The sequence below is a fragment of the Uranotaenia lowii genome, chromosome 1, assembly GCF_029784155.1.
Source record: "Uranotaenia lowii strain MFRU-FL chromosome 1, ASM2978415v1, whole genome shotgun sequence".
NCBI classification, from domain to species: domain Eukaryota; kingdom Metazoa; phylum Arthropoda; class Insecta; order Diptera; family Culicidae; genus Uranotaenia; species Uranotaenia lowii.
Genome location: NC_073691.1, coordinates 62,927,820 through 62,952,897, shown reverse-complemented (window position 1 = coordinate 62,952,897; position 25,078 = coordinate 62,927,820). Strand labels below are relative to the sequence as shown.

Below are 25,078 nucleotides of genomic sequence, written 5' to 3'. Positions count from 1 at the left end.
TTGTTTTTTTTCATGAAAAATGATATTCCTTTATTCTAACATGGGATGCTTCTTAAAAATCGTTTGTCTTTCATTAAAACCAAAAATTTGAAGTGATTTTTAATTAGGGATTTAAAATAGGTTGTATTTTTTTCAAACGCGTTTTTCTTGATACGCCATATATGGAGATAGATGCTTTTTATGTGTTGGTAAAGATTGGACACTTTATTCAACATAAAAACATAGTTACAAATGAACGCGAGCTTAAAACTAAAGCTAGAAATGAGAAAATAGCAAAGGGTGTATAAACAAAGGAGACAAAATATTACGTGAGCTAGGTTCTTGTTGGGCGGTTAATGGAAGTACAACCGGTTTGGTACAGCGAAGAACAAAGAATGAAAATTTATTTTCTCCTATTTAATGACATTACTTTTCATAGCTTACTTATCTTCTAACACTCCTCCTTAAGCTATTAATTTCATTAAAATCCGAAACCCTTCAAGCTTCGTGCACATCAGTGCTTCTTAATGTGCGACAGTTCAAATCGGTTTGTTCGGTTAACTTGATATAGACCACCGACTCTCATACCAGACGCGATCCTCGTACCATCTGGCTCCGAAACAAAGCAACCGTTAGCCGTAAACGTCACCACTAGATTTCTGTCACAAATCTTGCCGACAGACAAAAGGTTTGTGGCTAAACCAGGAACGTGTAAAACTTCCTTTGCTTCAATCGGACCTTCTTTGAGTCGTAAGTGGACGGAACCTTTCGCCACCGCTTTTACGCTGCTGTTGTTGGCAGTTTTCACAATCCTAGACAGCTTTCTTTGCTTGACGAATCCTTCCTTGGACCTTGTCATGTGACACGTTGCTCCCGAGTCAAAATACCACTCGGAACACTTGACATCCGCTGTTGCCAGAACGCTGCACAACGTTCTACTCGACGGTCCTCCGGTGCTTAGAGAATCTTGTTTCTCAGGACAATTCACAGCAATATGACCCTTCATGTTGCATCGATAGCACCTACCGTCCTTCTTGGCAAACCTATTCCTGCCCACTTTTCGTTCTATTTATACTAGTCTGTTCCCTAGAGATTCATAGGGAATCATAGTTACAATAATTTGTAACGCACCAACATGCGTGTGTTGTTATTCATCTCATCGATTACTTCGATGAGACGAATCTCAACACTCCTCCTCAACACACGCTGTTAATAGTTATCCAACTGCAATCTCTCCGGTGGCTCCTCATGAAGTGGCTACTCCTCCTCGACACACACCGAACGTTATCGCCTTCAGCACGACTAGGTTTCGCTCGACGACCTTCCACCGGTTTCGCCCGACGACCATTTCCTGGCTCACTCGACGACAACCTGCCTTCGGTTCGCTCGACGACAACCTCCCGTCGGCTTGACGCTCCTTGCAGTCCGTAGCCCATTCTCAAGGCGGCTTTTCGCCTTCCCAGCGGCCTGACGACCCTCTTCGAATTCCCGGCTCGACCACCTCCAACGGATTCCAGGTTCGACACCTCCGCACGGATTCCCGGTTCGACTGCCTTCCAATTGGATACCAGGCTAAACCACCTTCCAATTGGATCCCTGGCTCGACACCTCCGAACGGATTCCCGGTTCGACGCCTCCGCATGGATTCCCGGATCGAAGCCACCACATGGATTTCCGGCCAGGTCGCCCTCCTGCCGCTGCCGATTCTTCTCCTCGACACTACTCCTGAGGCCTGACGCCTCCCAGTGGCACCAGCCCAACGACCATCACTTTGTTTTCCGGTCCGACACCCTTCCATGGCACCGGCTTGACGACCTTCCGTAGTTCCCGGCTCGTAAGTCCACCAGAGGTTCCTGGTGTGACGACCACCATCTGGCCTATAACTTGACGACCTTTCACGGCACCGGCCCGCCAACCTTCCATGGCTCCCGGCACGACGAACCACCAGTGATTCTGGTCCACTCTCAATGGCTCCGAACCAACGACCCTCCAAAGCACCTGCCCGACGACCTCCCTCCCGAGTCTCCTGGCTTGCCGACCTCCAGCTGGCTTCCCGGTCCGACGACCTACCAGGCTCCTGGTCCGACAACCTCACACGGTTCTGGCTCGACGACGTTCCTTTGGATTCCCGGCGCTGGCTCGTCCTCCCATTGGCTTCTTGCTGGCTGGATACCGATTCCACTCCTCCTTTCCACTAGTGCTGGGCCCATAACCTGTTGGGCGGTTAATGGAAGTACAACCGGTTTGGTACAGCGAAGAACAAAGAATGAAAATTTATTTTCTCCTATTTAATGACATTACTTTTCATAGCTTACTTATCTTCTAACAGTTCTATCTACGATAGCGCGTTGTTTTTTCATTAAAATTGATATTCCTCTATTCTAACATATAGAGGATGCTTCTAAACATCGTTTGTCTGTCATAAAATGCAAACATTTCAAGTGATTTTTAATTAGCGATTTAAAATAGATTGTATTTTCTTCAAACGCGTTTTTCTCAATTCGCCATATATGGAGATACATCCTTTTCACGTGTTGGTACAGATATCTATTTTTTTTGTGCGCTATTTGTTTCAGGTTTCATGTGGCGAGTTCTCGTCTTTGTCATTTATCGTCTGTTATTTTATCCGGTCCATCATTAAACAGAAAAAGACGTACACGTAGACAGGTATCGAAAGAGTGTTAAACCGGAGAAAATCAGGCCAACCAAGAAGTCCGGTTCCAAGATCAACCCGGATTAGTTAACCGCGTCTGGCAGTCCTCTTTCGGAACCGTTTCACGCAAGGAGCACCAAAATGCGAGTTACCAACATCCGCCGGGGACGCATAGCCCGGATCGTGCTGGCAGTAGTCATATTTGTATTCATCCTGTACGCAATAGCCAGCTGGTCAGGAGTTGACCACAGAACTGTCCAGGATGCTGTTAATGCTCGTTTTGCGGCAGGATTGGTGGGGGCCAGGAATCGGGGACATCAACCAAAGGTGGACCATAGCAATGTGTTCCCGGTTTTGATTGAAGGTACGTAATGCAGCAGACATTATGTTCTTCAGAAGGCGCTTTGGTGTGAGTTTGTATTTGGGTTATTGTGTTGAACTTAAAAACCATGAAGGAAAAACAAGTTGACTAAGCTTAAATCTGTGTCATAATCAACAACTTGCAAGAGACAAGCTTCGATGTTCTGGCTGTTTGCTGAAGAAACTTTTCGGGGTGGAAGAATGGACTACTTTCTAATTCGCTGGGAAACTTACAGCTTATTAACATAAATATGAAATTACATTTTATGTTGATTATGCGAGAAACGCTCTCTCTCTAGACTTTCTATCTAAAATTTGCTTAAAAAGAATGTTTCGAATACTATTTTTTTCAAATTGTTTACGAACGTTTGCTAGAAATTATAAGAATTAAATTCATTATTTTATTTAAAAAACGTTTCATCCTGTAGTTTTTGTACTGAGTTTGAAACTGATAAACACCATTTTTTTTATTTCCAAATTCTTTCCTAATAGGGCTAGGGAACTTCGAACCGAAAGAGGTAGAACGACGTGATGGACCAGGCGAGGGCGGAAAGGCATATATTCTGCCAGACGATCAACAAAATCGAGCTTCCGATGCCGAAATGGAATACGGGATGAACATAGTAGTCTCCGACACGATCTCCCTGGACCGCACCATTCGGGACACTCGGCTAGAAGAGTGTAAGCATTGGGACTACCCTGAGGATCTTCCCACGACCAGTGTGATCATCGTTTTCCACAATGAAGGATTTTCGGTCCTCATGCGAACAGTCCATTCGGTGCTGAATCGTTCACCGAAGCATGCTTTACATGAAATTATCCTGGTTGACGATTATTCCGACAAGGAAGACTTGAAAGAGAAGTTAGAGAACTACATCGAACGATTCGATGGTAAAGTAAAACTGATCCGCAATGTAGAACGCGAAGGACTTATCCGAACCCGGTCTAGAGGGGCGAAGGAAGCAACTGGAGAGGTAATCGTGTATCTGGATGCCCATTGTGAAGTCAACACCAACTGGTTGCCACCTTTGTTGGCTCCAATCTATCGTGACAGAACTGTGATGACAGTTCCAGTCATCGATGGAATTGATCACAAAACCTTCGAGTATCGGCCCGTTTATGCTGATGGACATCACTACAGGTAAGTTCTTCCTTTTTAACAGATCAAAAATTATATTGTAACAAATCTCTATATTTCCAGAGGCATTTTTGAGTGGGGCATGTTATACAAGGAAAACGAAGTTCCCAGGAAAGAACAAAAACGGCGCAAGCACGATAGTGAACCTTACCGCAGCCCAACTCACGCCGGTGGTCTGTTTGCCATCAATAGGGAATTTTTCCTGGAAATTGGTGCCTACGATCCGGGCTTGCTGGTATGGGGTGGAGAAAACTTCGAATTGAGTTTCAAAATCTGGCAATGCGGAGGCAGCATTGAATGGGTTCCATGTTCTCGAGTGGGCCACGTTTATCGTGGTTTCATGCCGTACAACTTTGGAAAACTGGCAAATAAGAAAAAGGGCCCATTGATAACAATTAACTACAAACGGGTTATCGAAACTTGGTTTGATGATCAGTATAAGGAATATTTCTACACGAGAGAACCTTTAGCGAGATTTTTGGACATGGGCGACATATCTGAGCAACTAGCTTTAAAAGAACGTTTGCAATGCAAGAGTTTCCAGTGGTATATGGATAACGTAGCGTACGATGTACTTGATAAATATCCGGCACTACCGGCCAATCTACATTGGGGTGAGCTGAAAAATTCCGGCACAGAGAAATGCATCGATGCACTTGGCCGCCAGCCGCCAGCCATTATGGGACTGCAACACTGTCATGGACAGGGTCACAACCAGCTAATAAGACTGAACGCCGCAGGTCAACTTGGCGTCGGCGAACGATGTATCGAAGCTGATAATCAAGGTATTAAACTAGCCTTTTGTCGTTTGGGAACAGTGGACGGACCTTGGCAATACGACGAAGCCACTTCAACACTGCTCCACAGAACGTACAAGATGTGCATAGGCTATCACCCGCAAACAAAAGCTCTTTCGCTCATGCCCTGCGACATCCACAATGCATATCAATCTTGGAAGTTCCATACCATCACCCCTCGGTGGTAGTTTCGGTAAAGAACCAAACAAGACGACAACAAATTATTAAAACGCGAAGACATTCCTTTAAAAAGTAAGTTATACGTACACGAGCTAAATGCATTTGTTCGATCATAAAAATTGCCTCAAGAATAGTCGTTTGCAAGACTGCAACCGTTAGCGACTACCCTCTGTACATATATAATCTAACGATATAAACAAATACCAGAAGAGGACTCCGATAATCTTTTTAAACTCGCACGGTTAGTCTTGTACATACGTAGAAATCAATAGCAAAGAATGAAAGATACGGTAATCTAACAATACTTAAAATCAATTTTGAACAATGTTACAAAATAAAAAAAACTTCGACCTATTAGCTCAAATTTAGATTAAACACAAACCTTTAAAGTAATGTAACCGTAAGTTTTACACCTCCAAACTTTGATCTAATATTTGAATCTAGTGTGCAAGATGTTGATCCAGGTGGCAACATCTTACAAAATTGTCTCCTAATGTTTAAATTAAAATATCGTTTTTCGGGAAACATGTTGAGGTTGTATCACAATTCACAAACGTATCGTCATGATATGACAATACTGACAAAATGCGAACTTTTTCCCGCAGAACAAATTCGATCAAAATATCGTTAGGAGTGCCTTGTTCTGCGATATGTTAATTGAAGTCAGTACTTTCCGGTTCGCTGAACACAAACCGTCTTTGATTGCAACAAATTTAACTGTTTATTTGGATTCGTTAATGATTAGAAACAGCATAAACTGTAGTAGAAACCACGTAAAATGTAAGATTTTTTTTGTGAGACTATTTCTCTTGTAGGGAGTTCATTTAAAAAAAAAGTGAGCATTACAATAGGTTAATATATAATGCATATTCAGACATATGACTTACGTAATGGTTAAGATACATTATAGAATGTTCTGATTAAAACAGTTGTTAATTCTGAATTGGTTTTTAGGTACCGTAGCAAAAAATACACAATTTACCACACAATTATGTTGCATATATTATTTTGTAAAAATAAATAAACTTCCAATTTAAATAAAATACAATAGTAGAACTTATTAACCCTCATCCGTCACAGACATTTTTACCTGTTACAGTCAGTGGAGTGTCAATTTGACACTCTTGTCTAAAACCAATATATCTCGCGTGAGCTTTCATTACGTCGTATGAATCATCTTAAGAATTCACTGAAAACTGCTGCAGAAGTTATCAAAATAACTTAAAAAATTGTATTTCGCATATAGGATATGTTGTCCAGGCTACAAATATTGTAAATGGAAAGTTGTGACTAGTTTATGTCAGTTTTTGTATTTTTTCGTAATAAAACTCTTGTTTACATTTTGTTTTATACGAAATAAAAGCTCACGCGAGATATCTCTTGTTTCCCAAACGATTTTTATAAAATTCTTAGAAACCTCGTAGTATCCTGAAATTCTTGGCCGAACGTAGTATCTTTTTCCAAAACGGCCCCTCACACAAGTACACCTAAAGATTAACGTACCAAACGCAATCACAGATCGACAACGTTTGATAGACAGCCGGCACATCACGGACATCATCGACGTCAGATCGTAACTCAAATGTTTCTCAGACGATATTCAGAGCTGTACATCTACCTTAGTTTTCCTCTAGATCAGCTACGGAATGCTCAAAATAAAATTTACTTAGTGTCCAAGAAAGCGGAAGTAAGAAGCTATACGCTGCTCACAAGAATACTTCAGATCAAGAAACTTTAAGATCATGACAAAACAAATGCAAAAAAGTGGTACTTTCCATTCCATGGACCATTCAATAAGTCACAACAGATAAATTTTGAAAAGCGGATTGAAAATTTGACGTAATTTTGCAAATTCTCGCATTTTTAGATTATCAGAATACGAAACACAGAATTTTTCAAGAATTTTCAAAAGTTACAGTTTTTTAACTTTTTGTCAATTTGCAATTTCTCAGATTTTCTAACACTTTAATTTAAATTTTTGTCAATTTGTAATTTCTCAGATTTTCTGCAAATTTATTTGGTGTGACTTAAACAATTTTGACGGTTCATTGGTTGAAAAGTACGGTTTTTACAACACTTTTTACATTTTTGTGGTCATGATTTTAAAAATTTTTAAAAGTATATTCTTGTGCGCAACGTATAGCATCCAATTTCAGATTTCTAAGAGACTAAGTTTGTTTTTTTTTAAAGAATTCCGTAGTTGATCGACAGTTTTTTTTCTGAATGGGCGCGCTCGCAATCCTGGTATTTTAAAACATTAAAACTATATTTTAAGTTATATAAATAAATCTTCAACTACAAACCAAATTTAGCCTATTTGATACTCAATTTATAGGCTTTCAAACGTAAAAAAACAGGTTTCCGATATTTCAATTTCAGACTTAGTTAATGATGATTATCTGCAAAAATTTCATGTTGATCAAATAGTTACCCCGGTGCAGTGATCAAAGTTCCCTCAGTATACGGTACATAGTATTTTCTCGTATTATTTTTATTTTGGTCTTTGCTTTGAAATTGAAATTTTTTCATTGTTGAAATTTTCAATCAATTTTAAAATTTCATTGGAGGAGGAATTTAAACCGACAATTGAAAGGTTCCGCGCGCACCAGCTGACCAATCAAAACGGCCATAGACTTATAGATTTCGCCGCCTCCAAACGAATGGCCGAACGTAGTATCTTTTTCCAGAACAACCTCTCACACAAGTACACCTGACGACAAATGCAATCACAGATCGACAACGTTTTGATAGACAGCCGTCATTTCTCGGGCATCATCGACGTCAGATCCTGTCGAGGCAGACCCACTATTTGGTGATGGTGAAGATGCGCGCAGTACTCTCCGTAGAGAACAACATACGAAACCGACGCCCGCCTCCATTAACACGTTCGTCGCCATGGGACCCATATTCGTGTGACGGGTGTATTTCCTAGGAGGCCCCGTCACATCAAAACACGGGTGACCCTCCCTTATTCAAGTTATCCGCTCAGTTTAGCCATACGTTGAAAATTATGAACTTCTCCCCCTTTACTTTCTCGCTCCGGCTTTGGGCCCGGCTAGTAAAACTTCCAAAATGAGCGTGGAGACGAACGTGTTAAACTTCGTACGACTGAAGCAACCTGATGTCGCGGCAGACTAAGCGCAACCGCTCGAAGCAGCGCTGCCGGCAGAGGGCGAGCCAGACGAAGCCCTTCTCGAGGACTGTTAGGATACCATCAAGGATGCGGAGAACGTCATCGGGTATGTGGAACGAACACTACGGAACGACTGGTTCGACGAGGAGTGTACACAGAAAAAATTATTTTCTGTAAAATTACGGCAAATATCCTGTAACAAAAAGGAGCAGGACATTTACCGTAATTTTACAGGTCTAAAAAAGATCACATGACACTTATTTTTAAAGTGACAATAATTTTTACAGCTTGCTTTAAAATTACAGGCTGCTTTAAAATTACAGGTTTGTTCAGATTACGGGCTGTTTTCAGATTACATGCTGCTTTCAAATCACAGGTTTTCAAATTACAAGCTCCTCCAAAATGACAGGCTACTTCAAAATTACAGTGCTGTAATATTGCGTTTCCTGTACTAGCTCAGGCTCAGCTCAGAAATAAAAACACAAAATGTAAGATAAACTGTTTTAATTCTTAATAATTATAGGTCATTTACTACGACACAATAAAATTATGCATGCTTATGCTGCTTGTAGCAGTAACCAACGAATTCAAGTTGAACTCGCTATTGCAGTATTAAAAAAATATTTTTTTTATGTCTTTATAATTAGACATATGAACATGCTCATAAAATATTTTCATCGGAAGATGCTTTAGGATCGTGAGCAGACAATTCGGCAATGATTCTGACCACCTTTTTCTGGACAAATCCGACTCGTTTGGCTTGGGACCTCAATGCTTCATCGTCGATAACCTTCGCGGAATATTGTTGAATGAGGAGCATAAATTTTGAACAATGTTCATTGTACCTAAAGTAATGTACAAAATGAACCGCTAGCAAATCAGTCAGAGCTTTGACTAAATCATCCGTACCTTCGCTTAGTCGCAGATTTTCTGCAAAGCAGTAGAACACCGATTTCTGATTTCCAAGGTCTGAAAAATAGAAACAAAAAAGCATAAGTAAAGCTCTTAAAGCTTTCAACGGTTGTATGAAACGAGTTCAAATTATTTTGGAAAAAAAATCTCAAAAATACACAGCTGAGCGAAGAAAAAAAGCAGCCCTGTTTTTTCGCTTTTTGAAAAATGAATGATTGGCTAACATCAAAATTTTTTTCTACAATTTGTTTTAAATATTTCAATGAACAATTCAAGCATGACTTTACACTTATTTATTACTTAGAATAAAAAGAAACTTTAAATTTTCTGTGTAAAAGTGAATAAAAACCCTTCTACAACCTAGCTGAATAGATGACAGCAGTTTGAGGCGATATTTTTTATTTTAGAATTTTTTTTATTGGATTTGTAGGAATAAGATGTATAATGTGAGAAGTAAGTGTATAATTTACCTATTTCAACAAGGACCGGATCAGGGTTTTGGAACACAATTTCGTTGATTCGGGTACCGAGCTGTGAAAAATTGAAATTAAAATAATGAATAACAATTGAATTTTTTTTAATTACCTCTCGTTTCAAAATTAAATGGTTGATATTTTCGCCAAGTAATTAAAAGTGCTTAAAAATTCGAATATTTCTATGTTGGAGCAATTTTCATTAGAAGATAACCTTTTCTTTCTAAGCGAATAATCTATGATTTTCGACTTTTTGGATGTAGAATAATTGGACAACGAATTCACATTACATCCTGTTGCTTGCTCATAATGATACCATAGAATTTTCCTGTAAATGAAAAGAAAACATTGACTTTGTCAGAAACGATTGGAGTAAACAAAATTAAATAATAAAAACCAAGAACTTACCTTCGGCGCATTACTGGTAACCTTAACAATTGTTCTGGTTAATTTTTGAAGTTATCAAAACAGCTCCTGATGTATCCCTGCGACCTCTCAAGAAATTGGGTCACCTTCACCAATAAGGTGGAAGTGTTGAGTCAAAACTCTTCAGCCTGTGATTGCCACACTAGCGAAAGCGCAGTGCTTCCCATTTGAGAACCTCCTGCCAGGCCTGCTCGTTGTTGGCGTTGCGTATCTTAATGATCCATGTCTTTCTGTTTGATGTCATCTTTTTCCCAGCGCCAACCTTTGCGCGCATGGCATTCCAGAACATTTGCTGGCTGGGATAGACCCAAAACTCCTGGAGACCATCTTCTGTGACTTTTGGAATTGAAGACGTTTATCGATCCGTAGGCGACGGGAACGGTTGACCGGGCGCAGGATTTTGGTTCATCGGCGGTATCTGCATCGTTTCCAAACTTTTTTTAATAACTACATGAGTATTGTTTTCGCTTATGTTAAAATTTTACCATACTGAGCGGGTTGATGTCGCTCTGATCGTGTTCAACTGGACATTCGGAAACTAACACAGGATTTTCCTTAAAGACCGGCTGAGTTGGTTCTTTTTTGTGCATTGGACATTCCGGTGCTGGATTTACTCCGGCCGCGTCAATGCTCATGCTACCGCCCGGCATTGGGGGATGTCCCGGGGGCAACTTCGAAGCATTAGCGGCTTCAGTGTGAACGATGTTGGTAGCAATTATTTCAGCAGCCGATATGCTGTTCCCCATGGCTGAAAAAAAAAAGAATATTCATGGACTGAAAAATCACAATTACAATCATCACAACCGATATGAACCAAATTACATAATTTTAAGGAGATTTTGAATTTACCTATCGATCAACTAAAAGAAAACTATTGAACTAGCTTAGTTGAGGCTTGGATGCTGTCCAAATTCGCAAGGAATTGAAACTTCTTTACAGAAATTTGAAAATTTTGCAAATAAAATTTAGCTTCCGTGGTTCACACCGAAGAAAGATGTTCCTGAACAATCTTATGTACTTTTATCGGCGTGCGAGTTCGCTTGCTGCGATTAATAGGTGTGTTCAACAGAACTCAATCGAAATCAATTGAAATGGATTGACAGTTGATCAGCTGTTTTTCCAATTGACTTCAATCGATTTCTATCAGGCTGCTGAATGAACAGCCAGACACTAATACTAACGCGCTGTGTTTATTGTGATTTTCTTATTCAGCTATAATATGGTGTTCCGGGATTGATTTTCTTATGAAAAAAGCAAAATCGGAATGATCTTCTATTTAATTTTTTATTAACTTTTCGATTCCCGATGCGCCTCCATTAGAATGAAAAAAACAACAAAAAAAAAACTGAGTTTATGTTTCGTCCCCTCCAAAAGAAAAATGAAAAAAACGTCGTATGATGTTTTTTTTTTATGAAGCTCACTTTTTATTAAATATTTTCGGTGCAGCAACTGCACTGAAAGATGCTTTTAAACACTGCATCTCTGACACAGCACCGCCTACACCACATCGCCCGACATCACTTTCACTGGCGAAGCACCACCGTCTCGGAATACCTGGCAGCGCGCGACTGGCACAGCACCACCGACACAGCAGCACCGACTAGCACAGCTGACACAGCACCACCGACACCGACTTAGCACGACTAGAATAGCACCACCGACTCAGTACACCACAGAGGACACCGCAACGAATGACATCAAACTTGAAAACCAAACCGAATCAGCTGTTTTTTGACAGTAAACAACTGCATTTGTGTTAGTGCGATAGAAACCGATAGAAACGAATCCTGCTCTCAAGCTTGATCGATTTCGATTGGTTTCGATCGGTTCCGATTGGCTTCATTGAACGTCAATTGGATTAGTTTCGATCACAACATTGGCTGAGTGAACAAAAATTTACCAATCGAAATCGATTGAAACCGATTTCAATTGGCTGTTGAACAGGCTTAATGCAGCTATCTCGGGCGAAACTTGACCGAGTTTTGACAATTAACACAAGACGACTCAACAAGAATCCGAAAGGAGGTATGCAAAAAGCAGTGTCGTTTTCGTAGTGGTGTTAGTTGTGACGTCACTGTTGATATTCCTAATAGATTATTCTCATCAGATTCAACACTACCTGTTCTAAAGGTTGTGAAACTAAAACTAAACGTAAACGAAAAGATAATATGATTTAAATCAACAGGATCGGTTCAAGAACGCCGATGTTTGAGTCCGGGTCGATATTGTCACGTTTACGAAACCATAGTATATAGTTTTGGAGAATCCGTGTACGTATTATTGTTTCAGAATTCATTATTAAAGCCTTTTTTTTAGACACCATCTTAACAAAATATTATGGAGGATACTCTTACAATTTGGCCACATTGAAAGTGGACCATTTGATGAAATAAGAAATCCAAAATCAGCTATATTCCAAAATCTTTATCTGAAGCTGCTGACGTAAAACAGTTGACAAGGAAAAAATAACTTCTCTGTATATGTACGGTAAGAGCAATCTTTTATTCAATAACCATCAGTTCCGATAGCTACAAGGTTACAACTTGTTGACCTTCTTTTTCATCGTGGCTGTGCTGTGCTGAATTTCTGCATTTCGCAAAATGATATTATTTAAAGGCATTGCTTAATGCAGAAAAAGTAAGCGAAGTATATTGCTGTGACTATATGTTTTTTAATATTGTGAACATAAAATATATGATAGTTTAAATTTAAATTTGATCAAAGTTTTAATTAAATTGTTCTGAGCCATTTAGTATTCGTTCTTTGAACTAAATTTTCGATTTTTTGGTCGATTGTGTAACATAAAAAAAAATTAAAGGATCAGTTAATGTTTGTGAAACTTCAGCTCGATCGACACAGATAATCACCCAGCGCTAGGTTAGCGAAAGGCCGGTGCCATCACAGAAATGTAGGTACCTGGTGATTCTCTGTGTCGATACGATCTTTTGTTTCACAATGATAAATCTTTTGGATTCTTTTTCACGCTGAACCTAGATATTGTGATCCATCCCTGGAAATAAAGGACACGGAAGCATCATGGAACTAAACAATTTATCCGCAATTTCATGCATAATCCATTCAATTGATAAAAAAATTATAAAATTAAAAATGGGAACTTACGAATAATCAGCCGGTGATGCTTGATTCCCGCAGGAGCATTGTTCTAACTGGCTGATAACGATGCGAATTATTCACACCTGCGCTTCCTGTGGCTTTGTGGCCAAAAGCGTGCGCGATGCTTTTACACTAGTGTATTTCCGGTCGGTCTCCATAGCACTACCACGAAACAAACAGTCGATCAGTTGCTAGCAATAATGAAAACTGTTCTTTTGATTGACATCCTATAATTTCACAGTCCTGCAGCATGAAAGCGTCTGTAGATAATGCTCTCACTTGAAAATAAATGCTTCGATCTGTAAAATTACAGTGCATGTCCTGCTCCTTTTTGTTACAGGACATTTGCTGTAATATTAAATGATTTTTCATTTGCTTTTCAATAAATCCATTGAAAATTACGTGTTATTTAAATTACAGGATGTATGATATTAAAGGTAAACATTTTCAATGACACGTAATAGTCATTATTTTTTTCTGTGTAGGAGAGTGACGAACGAAGAGAAAACTGCGCGGGCGGCAGTAGTGCAAAGAAGCACCCGTGCGTCGAAACGTAAAAAATCAGACGCGGAAACGTACATCGCCGACGTAGCCAACGACGAGGTGGAGCCACTCTTAACAATAAGTGAAGTAAAAGAAGCCATTCGCCAGCTGACTAGCAACAAGTCAGCTGGGAAGGATAGCATCGCAGCTGAACTTATCAAAATTAGCCCGGACAAGTAGGCCGATTGCCTATAGGGGAAAAGTTCATATAACGCCCCATGTGGCTAATACGCGACACCCTTGTTTTGATGATTCTGAAACATTTTAAGCCTGCAAAATATTACCAATTTGTTTTAAATGCTGTGATACGCCATGGCAAGTATGATTTTTTCCTTAAAATGCCCCATGTATCGTGATAATTTCACAATTTAGGTATTTCTTCATTTCGATCTAAATTTTAAAACACTTTCAATAAGGTGTCACCAAGCAGAGAAAAACGAATAAGACAATATTTTCTGACACATCGATAGAGGAGAATCTAAACTATGATTTTATGCTAAAAAATCATACTGAACTCGCAAAGGTATGCTTTTTATGGGTATGTTCAATCACGGCCCATGCGCTCGTTATAACGCGCCAATCGTAGTAGGCTGAAAATAGCATAAATTTTTCAAAAAGGCCAATTTTCATTGAAAATGAACAAAAAGTCTAAAACCATATTTTGAGCGTTAATTCAGCCCAAAAAATCTACTTTTCCATTTTTTTTAATTTTGATTAGTCCATTTTGGTTTTCTTTTCAGTCAAAGTGTCTGTAAGTATTGGTGTGTTTTTGGTCTTCGGCTGCTTTCGGGTGCGTTCGGCTGCTAGGCGCGTATTGAATACACAGCGGCGCGTATTTGCAACACAGTTTTGTTCTGTGGCTTTGAATGTGGTTTTTAAAAATCTCGTTTTTGAAGCAACTAGGGGAACATGCCCTATTATGCGCCACCTAAGCGAATCGCTAATTTTCTATGTATTCCACGTACAAATTATGTTAAAAATGGGTGAAATCGTTGAAGAAAAGTGTTTTCTACAAATGCCTATGATTTTTCATTACTCAAATTGCTATAGTTTCTTCAAAAACTTGATTTTTAAAAACCTTATTCAAAGCCACAGAACAAAACTGTGTTGCGAATACGCGCCGCTGTGTATTCAATACGCGCCTAGCAGCCGAACACACCCGAGAGCAGCCGAAGACCGAAAACACACCAATACTTACAGACACTTTGACTGAAAAGAAAATCAAAATGGACCAATAGAAATTTAACAAAAAATGGAAAATAGATTTTTTGGGCTGAACTAACGCTCAAAATATGGTTTTAGACTTTTTGTTCATTTTCAATGAAAATTGGCCTTTTTGAAAAATTAATGCTATTTTCAGCCTACTACGATTGGCGCGTTATAACGAGCGCATGGGCCGTGATAGAACATACCCATAAAAAGCATACCTTAGCGAGTTCAGTATGATTTTGTAGCATAAAATCATAATTTAGATTCTCCTCTATCGATGTGTCAGAAAATATTGTCTTATTCGTTTTTCTCTGCTTGGTGACACCTTATTGAAAGTGTTTTTAAATTTAGATCGAAATGAAGGAAAACCTAAATTGTGAAATTATCACGACACAGGGGCATTTTAAGGAAAAATTCATACTTGCTATGACCAATCACAGCATTTAGAACAAATTGGTAATATTTTGCAGGCTTAAAAAGCTTCAGATTCTTCAAAACAAGGGTGGCGCGTATTAGCCACATGGGGCGTTATATGAACTTTTCCCCTATAGAGTTGTTTTTGACATTTCTTACGCACACTTGCTGAGCGTGTACAGATGAGACGGGACAATTAACCTCAAAAACTCTCGGTACAAAAAACGGGTAGCCGGTCGACGCACATGGTCGTTTTTTAAGGTTGATTATCCCAAAACTGAAAAGTGTTGGTGAAACAACCAACATAATATCACGAACACTACCAGCGCCAAATAGGACTATAGCGATTTGAGTAATAAAAAATCATGGGCATTTGTAGAAAACACTTTTCTTCAACGATTACACCCATTTTTAACACAATTTGTACGTGGGATACATAGAAAATCAGCGATTCGCTCAGGTGGCGCATAATAGGGCATGTTCCCCTACCGGTTGATGGTCCGAATATGGGGCACACAACAGCTACCGGAGGAGTGAAAGGAGGGGGTAATATGCCCCATCTTCAAGAAGGGCGACAAATTGGACTGTGAGAACTACCGAACGATCACTGTCCTCAGTGCCGCCAACAAAGTGTTGTCCCGAATCTTACTCCACCGTCTAATGCCACAAGCAAACAGATTCCTGGGAAGTCATCAGGTTGGCTTCATAGAAGGAGTTTTTACGACGGACCAGATCTTATGGCAAATCCTCCAAAAATGCCGTGCACACCAAGTAACTACTCACCAACTTTTTATCGACTTCAAAGCCATATAAGACACGATCGACCGTGACGATCTATGGAAAATCATGGACGAGAACGGCTTTTCCGCGAAGCTAACCAGACTGATCAAGACGACGATGGATAGAACGCTGTACTGTGTGCGGATTTCGGGTGAATTATCGAGTTTATTCGAATCACGCAACAGGCTTCGACAAGGTGATGGTCGCATGATGCATGATGTTCAACGTGGCGCTAGAAGGTGTTATCTGACGAGCGTTGGGCGAATTGCGCCGCACGATTTTTAACAAATGCAGTCAACTTATCTGCTTTGCCGACGCCATATTGATATAGTCGGCAGATCATCTGCGGCAGTGGAGGAGATCTATCGCAAACTGAAACGCGAAGCAGGAAGGATTGGGTTAATGATTAATACGTCCAAGACCAAGTATATGCTGACCTACGAATCCGAGACCAACCGAACCGGCATGTCCATTTGGTAATAACAAGGTCACGATCGACAGCGACGAGCTGGAGATAGTCGAAGACTTTGTCTATCTGGGCTTATTGGTGATCGCAGACAATGACTCCAGCCCTGAGATCCGGCGGCGAATAATTAGCGGAATTCGTGCCTACTAGCAACTGCGGTCGAGAAGACCTGCCCTCGCACGAAGTGTAACCCATGTGGATGTGGATATTGCTCAAGGAGGACCTGCGAACACTCGGAGTATTCGAGCGACGAGTGTTAAGAACCATCTTTGGCGGCGTGCAGGAGTACGAAGTGTGGAGGCAAAGGATGAACTACGAGCTCGCGCCACATTACGGCGAACTCAGTATCAAGAATGTGGCAAAGGCTGGACGGATACGCTGCATGGGAAGGACATGTTGCGAGAATGCTGGACGACTGTCCTGCAAAACCGGTTTTCGCTACGAAGGTGGTAAGCCTAAGTGGAGCGTGATCTGGGGAATGTGCGGGATGTCTGAGAAATTGGAAAACGGTTGCCATGAACCGAGTGAATTCTAGAAAATAAGGGAATCAAGTTATATCGTGATACGGAAAGCTATGAAAATAAATAAGAAGTGTCTGTTTCTTTTACTTTAAACGTTATTTATTCCATTGTTTAGGGTTTCTTAATGCAAATTAAGCGGGTTCAGGATTAGAAGACATCATTTAAGGAAAATAAAGTTCAATGTTTCAAAAATACTAGGTAGATGTCAAAAACAAATTTCATATTGAACATCTAAATAAAGAAAATTAAAGATAATATGTATAAGATAACCTTTTGTATGGCAATATACTCAGCAATTTCGGGAAATAAGTTAAAAACACCCATTTTACTTTTTCAAAACACTTGGTAATGTATTAATAGCATTTGATTGACGTGTCGTTCATTTGACGAGTCTAATGAATCACAAAATAATCGTGGCTTCCAGCATATTGACGGCGTCATCGAAACTATCCGCTTGTGTGCGCACGCAAATGTCCACTCGGCGGAATCCTCCACCAGCCAGATCTTCATGGGTGTCCCGTACCTGAAGTTTGATGTTCCTCCTGAAGTGAGCATTCAACTCCGGTATACAGATGGCTTTACCGTACGGAATGCGCAGCCGAGGATCCATTCCAACCGTAACGTAGGGGGCACGATTGTCCAAGAAATCTTGCAGGGAGTACAATTTTTTCAATCGCATATCGGTGAAGTCCCGTTTTTCGTCACTGTCGAATTGAGGTCGGTATGCCGTAAGCATGACCTTTTCATGAGTTTGATTTCCGTAACAGTCCAACTCCCGCGGGTCGAAAGTTACTGCAAAAACATCATCAACACATGACTTACAGATTAATTAAATAATAAAAAGAAAGAAATATTTTTTAACCTACAATTGAACTTTTTGCCATCGCTGAATATCTGGAACCAGAACATGAATCCTAGCCAAAGAAAAGAACCAACTTTTGGGTGAAACATATTTGATGCAACCGTATTACCTGCTATCTACCTACTGCCATCGTACAGAACAGCGTGTCGTTTTTCCCCGCCCAGGATTCGTTTTGCAGTGATCGGCATTTATTTAAATGCTAGGTACACTGGTGAACAAAAGTATTTGACGTTTTTAGTACTTAATTGAAATTTTCGTTATTTTATCATAATTTCGCTTTTGTTCATGATATTCCAAACTATTTTAGAAATATATTATACTTATTTCGAACATTTTAAGCTAATTCTTTCCTTTCTTAAGCTAACATAAATAATTAAAATAACATAATTTATTACTCAAAACATAAAAAAATACAATAAAAAAAAACTATTTTTGCAACAAAAAAAAAACAGGAGAATTAAATGTCTTAGTTTCATTTACTTACAATATTTTGAGATCTTGATATTGAGAAAAGAGCATTTTCTTAAATATTTTGTCCAACGAAAAATGTAGAATGTTATTTTCTGCTTCCCTTCTTCTTATGGAGGAAGAGAGGGGCATTGATAATTTCATGCCATTAAATAGATAACATTTCACAGAACCTATTCACTTAAAAAAATATAAATATCAACAACTATTTAGAATTATGTACGTTAAATGATTGTGGTGATAGAGCTTATGACGAATACTTATGTCCACCAGTGTACCTACTAAAAAACTTAAACAGCCGATAGACCAGAAAATGAGTCGTTAGCATTTTTGTTTCCAGTTTTTTGTAATCCATTTAAAACAATCATTGCTAAAAAGTTTACACAACAACCTAAAAATGATGCATGAAGATTCAGAAACGTATGTACATATAGGTTAACAAATAAACACTTAAGTGTTGATCTCAATTAAATCATGAAGCTTATTAACGTTATCTTGGGCTTAGTGGAGACAGATAGGATAATAAGAAGACACGAGCCAGGTTGATTTGACATTCAGCATTCAATCTTGTAAATATGTGGTTGAAAATTATCTTTATCATCATTATTTCATCTGTTGACGACAGTCGTTCTACTTTTGTCTATGACATTTGCGACAGTTTTAATTTAACAGTGTTGAACACGGGTGAAAAAACACGGATGCCTAAACCTCGTACAAGACAAAGTGCAATTGACCTCTCACTCTGCTGAAATTCTCTATCATTTGATTGCCAGCGGAAGGTGGTCCATGCCCCTAATGGTAGTGATCACTTGCCTATCAAAATTACTATCACCAATAGGGGCAGGTCTTCAAAAGCAATAAATTGACATGACTTTACATGACATACGACTGGAAAAAGTACTCGGACGAAATAACAGCCATCGATTCTATGCATATTTTACGTTTTTTAGACGAGTACCACTTTCTTTCACGTTTGATACATGAAAGTGCACTTTGTGCTCAAACAAAACCAATCCCAGATTCATCTGTTCCTAGACCAGTTGGGACCAGCAGTTTTCCAAGCTTTATAAGGACAAATCGAAGAAATTCAAAGAGTTTCGAAAAAATGGAGCAGTTCAAAAAATTGATATAGGGGAAGAAAAAGGCGTATTGGAGGAATTTTGTGGGTGGTTTACCACGGGAAACATCCTTGAGTACCTTGTGTAGAGTGGCACGAAGCATGCGTATTCGATCATTTACGAATGAAAGTGAGGAATATTCACATATTTAGATGGATATTTAACTTCGCACGGAATAAAGTCTGCTATCGAGCATGCTTGGAAAATAAAGCAATTACTTGAAGATTTGTCGAGCAATTGCTTCAGATTTGGGCTTTATTCATACCAAACTAGCTTGTTCTAAAAGTAAAAGATTATGGGGCTTATTCTGCGACTCGAGTGACGTGACTTACGGAATTTCCTATCGTTTTGCTGACTGAAATAGCCTTTCTAGCCTCGAAATTTTTGTTTGAATGAGATGTTATTTGACTTCAGAGCTCATCGATACACAAATTTCTTTTCTGAAGCATTTTCTGGAGGCAGGACGAAGTAGTGAAATTTCGTGAGTCACGTCACTCGAGTTGCAGAATAAGCCCCTATGTCTGAGAAAACAGCTGTCAGTTATTGATGACATTTTATTGATCCTTTCAGTTATTGATGACATTTTGAAAATTAGAGAGACCCATACTTGATCTGGTAATATCATCTGGTTGAAAATAATCACCTCAAAGACATGAGGGGCATTAACCCTAAAGCTAAACAAACCGTCTCGAAAAAAGTAACTATTTGCCGAACCCGTTTATTGAGGTTGAGCTGTTTTGTCATTCATGAAAAAGTTTTGTTGGTGCCCAATATGTGAAGATCAGAAAAAAGTGGTAAGTGGATCTCGTTATAATACTTTGATTTTGTTTCAGATTGCCCCACTGAGCTTCGAGGTGTATCGCACGCCATCCTCCAGGTATCATTCCCGAAAAGCCGGACCTGACCAGATCTGACCAGATTAGTCGAAAAGAGAAGGACATGAATGTGTGAACGCAATGCACGAGGATTCAGTGGCCATAGTCGCTCGGAAGAACACGAATTTCCACGAGCCATGGCGAAGAATGCCTCAACAATATAGTCTATTTACTTATCTCAAATAAATATCAATTTTTGTATAAATTATGTTTTTATTATATTTTTATTGAAGACGAACCAAACCAACTGGGTTTATACCTTTAAAATCGTGTGAATTAGAGCACGATGTTATTTACTATTTTGCTAGGTGAATGCGAAAAAGGTAAAATTTACCTTTTTGCTAGATGAATGAAAACAAAGGTAAAATTTACCGTGAAAAATTGGTGGAAAAAATCACCTCGCTTCTCGGTAAGTTTTACCTTTTTTTTATTTCCATAAGTGGTAAATCGTTCTAGAAGTTCAAGAGGATCCAACAGCTAGCTAAAATCCGAACAAAAGTAAGAATGATTAATTCCATGAAGGTATAGGAAGTGAGGGGTTTAAAAAACGCAATCCGAGCCTTTCAATTAAGATGCTGTAGGTCAATTTTTCTGTCTGGTTCGACCAAACATCGTGTCTTATTGATAAAAAAGCTGGGGATTTTTTTTTTTATAATCTGACGGGTTTGCGCCGGGGGTCTTCAGATTTTCCCCAAAATTGAACATTTTGTTCATTTTTGCGACTTAAAAACACATGTATTTTTTCAGATTTCTAACATTTTTATTTTTTGAGTTAGCTTCGGTTAGATTTTTTTTGTAAATGAAAAATTACCATTTTTCAAAGCTACATAACTCTGTTGTTTCTCAACGGAAATTATAAAATAGCACATCAAAATGCATTAAAATTTTATCAGCTTTCCAAATAGAATAGTTGAACATAATTAAATAATGACCTTTAACATGAAAAGTTGTAAATAAACTTTAAATGGCGTCTAAAAGTACCGTCTGCACCGCCGAATATTTTGCAAAAAATACCATTGTATAGCTCGATTCATGATGCAACTTTCATCTGAAGACACCAAAGTGGGCCATTAACACCTTGAAGAGTTATGAAAGAAATAATGACAATAAATCTCTTTTTTTGCATCGAAAACAAACAATGGTCGAACAACTGCACTCACATATGGAGATAGCAAGCACTTCTAACAACATGGAAACAAAAGAACTTATCAAAGCTGGTAAAAAACACTATTTTTTCGTCCTTTTCAGACTGCCCTTACTCGCATAACAGTCCCATATGAATTTTCGTCATTTTAGGTCAACATAAGGCTTCAACATAAAAGACTAAAAAAGAGGTTTTGTTCTAGAAATTTCGGAAAAAAAATATCAATTCGTGGCTGTCCTATATGAAATATACCTGAATAACAGTCCCATATGTGAAATACCACGGATTTGGTTACTTTTCAATGTTTCTTTCGGCGAAATAGTCTTTGGTTTATTGCTTGGATTCATTTAAACATTTAGCTCACTTGATGTCGAATGATGCACACTAGTTTTCGAAGGCAGGTATGACTTTCTTAAGAATGACTTCCTGAGCGAAAAACTATCGGATGCAATCAAAAATCGTAAAAAGATTGAACTTACAATGTGGAATTCATGATATTTTTTGCAAAAGTATGTTTCTTTTTCTGACAATTGCATTTAGAAGTTCAAAAATGATCAAATTTATGTCTTAGAAAGTAGCTTGGTGAGAAAAATATATTTTGTATGGGACTGTTATGCTAGTAGATTCGAAAAAGGTTTCAAATATGGTCGATTAACAGTCCCATAATGAATAAAAATGGTGCTCTCGACCTTACCAATAACCCAATTTCGAAAATTCAGGCCTAACGATTTATTATGACAACCTAGAAACGATTTTCGTTTATGCCGAAAGTGGTGGTCACAATTTAAAAATATATTCCAAAACAGAAAAAGCTGATTGTCTCGCTTGCTTAATTTTGTATATGGGACTGTTATGAAAGAAGGGGCGGTAGATTGTTGCAGCTTAACTGACTTCATGTTATATCCAAAAATCTAATAACGTATTCGTTTATACCCAGTTTTGCACCAGGTCACAACAAGTTATGCACATTTTACTGTCATTTTAAGAAGTTTATGCGCTCAGTTTTGCATCCGTAGTTCCCCAGATTTGATTTAAAATGGACGGTGGAACACTGAAGATTCGTGTGTGAGCGATCGAGGTAGCAAAACACTGACGACGAATTATGTTCGTTCTAGTATGGTAAACCTCAAAACTGGGCGAATGTAGAAAACGAATACGGTAAAAGTATCATATTTTCATCATTTTACAGCCTGGACTGGCCATACTGAGCTCTTTGATTATTTCTACAACATTTGTGCAACTTTCTCATACTTTTTTGATCAATGGGAAAGGATTTTGGTGTCCAGTGCTTAGCTCCCGATATAAAAAACTATGTAAAGCACGTCTATATTTCATTTTTTTAATCACATTTTTGTGATCCCAAACACAGGGACTGAACCTTCTACTATTGGCATTGATTATGCTTCACAATGATCTTTGATCGAAGAATTAATAAGTTATATAGTATATGACCAGGTTGTAAAAGCAACATTCCCATTATTAGTTATATCACTTAAACAATACGATACTCAGAATTTTGGTTAAAATTTAAAGTCAGTTTTGCTGCAAACACTCTACAAAGCACGAAAAAGTAGTGTTTTTTTACCTGCTTTGGTAAGTTCTTTTGTTTCCATGTTGTTAGAAGTGCTTGCTATCTCCATTGTTTGTTTTCGATGCAAAAAAGAGATCCATTGTCATTATTTCTTTCATAACTCTTCGAGGTGTTAATGGCCCACTTTGGTGTCTTTAGATGAAAGTTGCATCATGAATCGAGCTATACAATGGTATTTTTTGCAAAATATTCGGTGGTGCAGACGGTACTATTAGACGCCATTTAAAGTTTATTTACAACTTTTCATGTTGAAGGTCATTATTTAATTTTTTTCAATTATTCTATTTGGAAAGCTGATAAAATTTTAATGCATTTTGATGTGCTATTTTATAATTTCCGTTGAGAAACAACAGAGTTATGTAGCTTTGAAAAATGGTTATTTTTCATTTACAAAAAAATCTAACCGAAGCTAACTCAAAATATAAAAATGTTAGAAATCTGAAAAAATACATGTGTTTTTAAGTCGCAAAAATGAACCAAATTTTCAATTTTGGGGAAAATCTGAAGACCCCCGGCGCAAATTGTCAGATATAAAAAACCCCAGCTGTCCACCGATAAAATAAACAAATAGACTATTTGAGTGTCTGAACACGAAACAATTACTTGATCAACATCGATATCTACAAACAAATCAGCGTTTCAGTAAAGTTGTTTTGGCTATCGAGGATTTCTAATCTGCTCATCGATAATATGGCTAACATATGGCGGATTTGGCTATTTTATTCAGGTCAACTTAAAGATTCTAAAATTTGATTTTAGAATGTCACAAATCAACTTATACAACAAATAGGGGAGATGGGGCATAATGGCCACCTTAAGGTTAACGCTTATTTAACCATAGAGAACAGCTGTAATATGTGAATTACATCATTGTTTCGTGTTCAGACACTCAAATAGTCTATTGCCTAATTGTATGAAACTTGAAAAAGTAGATAAAAACGTTCAAAAATGCATTTTAAAAATTTTTGCCAAAAGCTGAAAACCAGTCACTGTAGAGGCATAATGAGAAACCCCCCGAGGCAGTATGAGCACCATTAATGAAGGCATAATGAGCATTTTCTGCCGGGGATTCTAGCAGCAAATTCGACTCGATGAAGTCAACTGAGTAATAGAGCTACAGCTTGACTTGTATCGTCTGACGATTTGGCCTATTGGTAAGATGTCAGAGAGGTAATCAGTAGGCTCGAGTTCGATTCCTGGTCAAGGTGATTTTTTTTTTTTCATTTATCATTTATGATCATGATTGCACTAAACGGTGAGGCGTAGATTCATCAAACTAAGCAATAACAAAATAATCTAGGTCTGTTTGTAGAATTCAAAGAATTAACACTTGCTCATACATTATGTTTCTGGTGTTTTGTGTGACGGAGGATGCTTTGATGCTGTTAGCCGTATGATGTAACAATAAAAAAAATCAATCATGAATGGTATGTGCAAAAAAAATCCCTTCGAACAGTAATCGAACTCGAGTCTACTGATAACCTCTCCGACACCTTACCAATAGGCCAAATCGACAGACGAAACAAGTCAAGCTGTAGCTCTATTGTTCAGTTGACTTCATCGAGTTGAATTCGCTGCTAGATTCCCCGGCAGAAAATGCTCATTATGCCTTCATTGATAGTGCTCTGTTCGCCTCTAGTGAACAAATTAAAGTAAAAAAGCGTTTTAAAATTGATTAAAGTGAAAAATCAAAAATTTTATGATGTTGAAAATTGAGAAACAATGTGTAGATCATGTTGCAGTGCGTACATTTCAGATCAAGATGATTTAAAGGTCATAAAAGCTTATTTGGTGGTGCTCAAAAATTATAATATTTTCGTCACTTGAGAACCTAGCTGGTTATTATTTAATATTTCTGTAAAGATGAAAAGGATATTTCTTTTTTGGTGAAAAATTAATACTATGGGTAGTACGAAACAAGT

General features: G+C 38.4%; 2 protein-coding genes and 1 pseudogene across 3 annotated transcripts; 1 reads left to right on the top strand and 2 right to left on the bottom strand.

Moving 5' to 3' along the window:
• The first annotated feature begins 2,493 nt into the window (after window positions 1-2,493).
• Window positions 2,494-6,117, top strand: LOC129739463 (N-acetylgalactosaminyltransferase 7). The gene is made up of 3 exons (XM_055730919.1): window positions 2,494-2,996; window positions 3,485-4,133; window positions 4,194-6,117. Exons 1-3 carry the CDS (start codon window positions 2,774-2,776, stop codon window positions 5,113-5,115), a joined length of 1,794 nt encoding a protein of 597 aa, XP_055586894.1. The 5' UTR covers window positions 2,494-2,773; the 3' UTR covers window positions 5,116-6,117.
• Window positions 6,118-8,797: 2,680 nt separating this feature from the next.
• LOC129739473 (holocytochrome c-type synthase-like) lies at window positions 8,798-11,088 on the bottom strand (annotated as a pseudogene).
• Window positions 11,089-17,465: 6,377 nt separating this feature from the next.
• On the bottom strand, window positions 17,466-18,105 carry LOC129739477 (uncharacterized). Of its 2 annotated transcripts, none has more exons than XM_055730951.1 (2): window positions 18,081-18,105; window positions 17,466-17,890 (listed from the first exon to the last, which is right to left on the bottom strand). In XM_055730951.1, exons 1-2 carry the CDS (start codon window positions 18,088-18,090, stop codon window positions 17,499-17,501), a joined length of 402 nt encoding a protein of 133 aa, XP_055586926.1. In that variant the 5' UTR covers window positions 18,091-18,105; the 3' UTR covers window positions 17,466-17,498. The 2 variants fall into 2 exon arrangements, with proteins under 2 accessions (XP_055586926.1, XP_055586925.1); XM_055730950.1 differs by lacking the exon at window positions 18,081-18,105 and adding an exon at window positions 17,965-18,068.
• Window positions 18,106-25,078: the final 6,973 nt, after the last annotated feature.

What these genes read in the sequence shown, in the direction of transcription:
- LOC129739463 (XM_055730919.1), top strand. Translation starts at nt 2,774, where the DNA reads ATGCGAGTTACCAACATCCGCCGGGGACGCATAGCCCGGATCGTGCTG. An exon ending in GTTCCCGGTTTTGATTGAAG is followed by an intron (nt 2,997 to 3,484) that starts GTACGTAATGCA and finishes CTTTCCTAATAG; the next exon opens with GGCTAGGGAACTTCGAACCG. An exon ending in GCTGATGGACATCACTACAG is followed by an intron (nt 4,134 to 4,193) that starts GTAAGTTCTTCC and finishes CTATATTTCCAG; the next exon opens with AGGCATTTTTGAGTGGGGCA.
- LOC129739477 (XM_055730950.1), bottom strand. Translation starts at nt 18,049, where the DNA reads ATGTTTCACCCAAAAGTTGGTTCTTTTCTTTGGCTAGGATTCATGTTC. An exon ending in CGATGGCAAAAAGTTCAATT is followed by an intron (nt 17,891 to 17,964) that starts GTAGGTTAAAAA and finishes ATGTTTTTGCAG; the next exon opens with TAACTTTCGACCCGCGGGAG.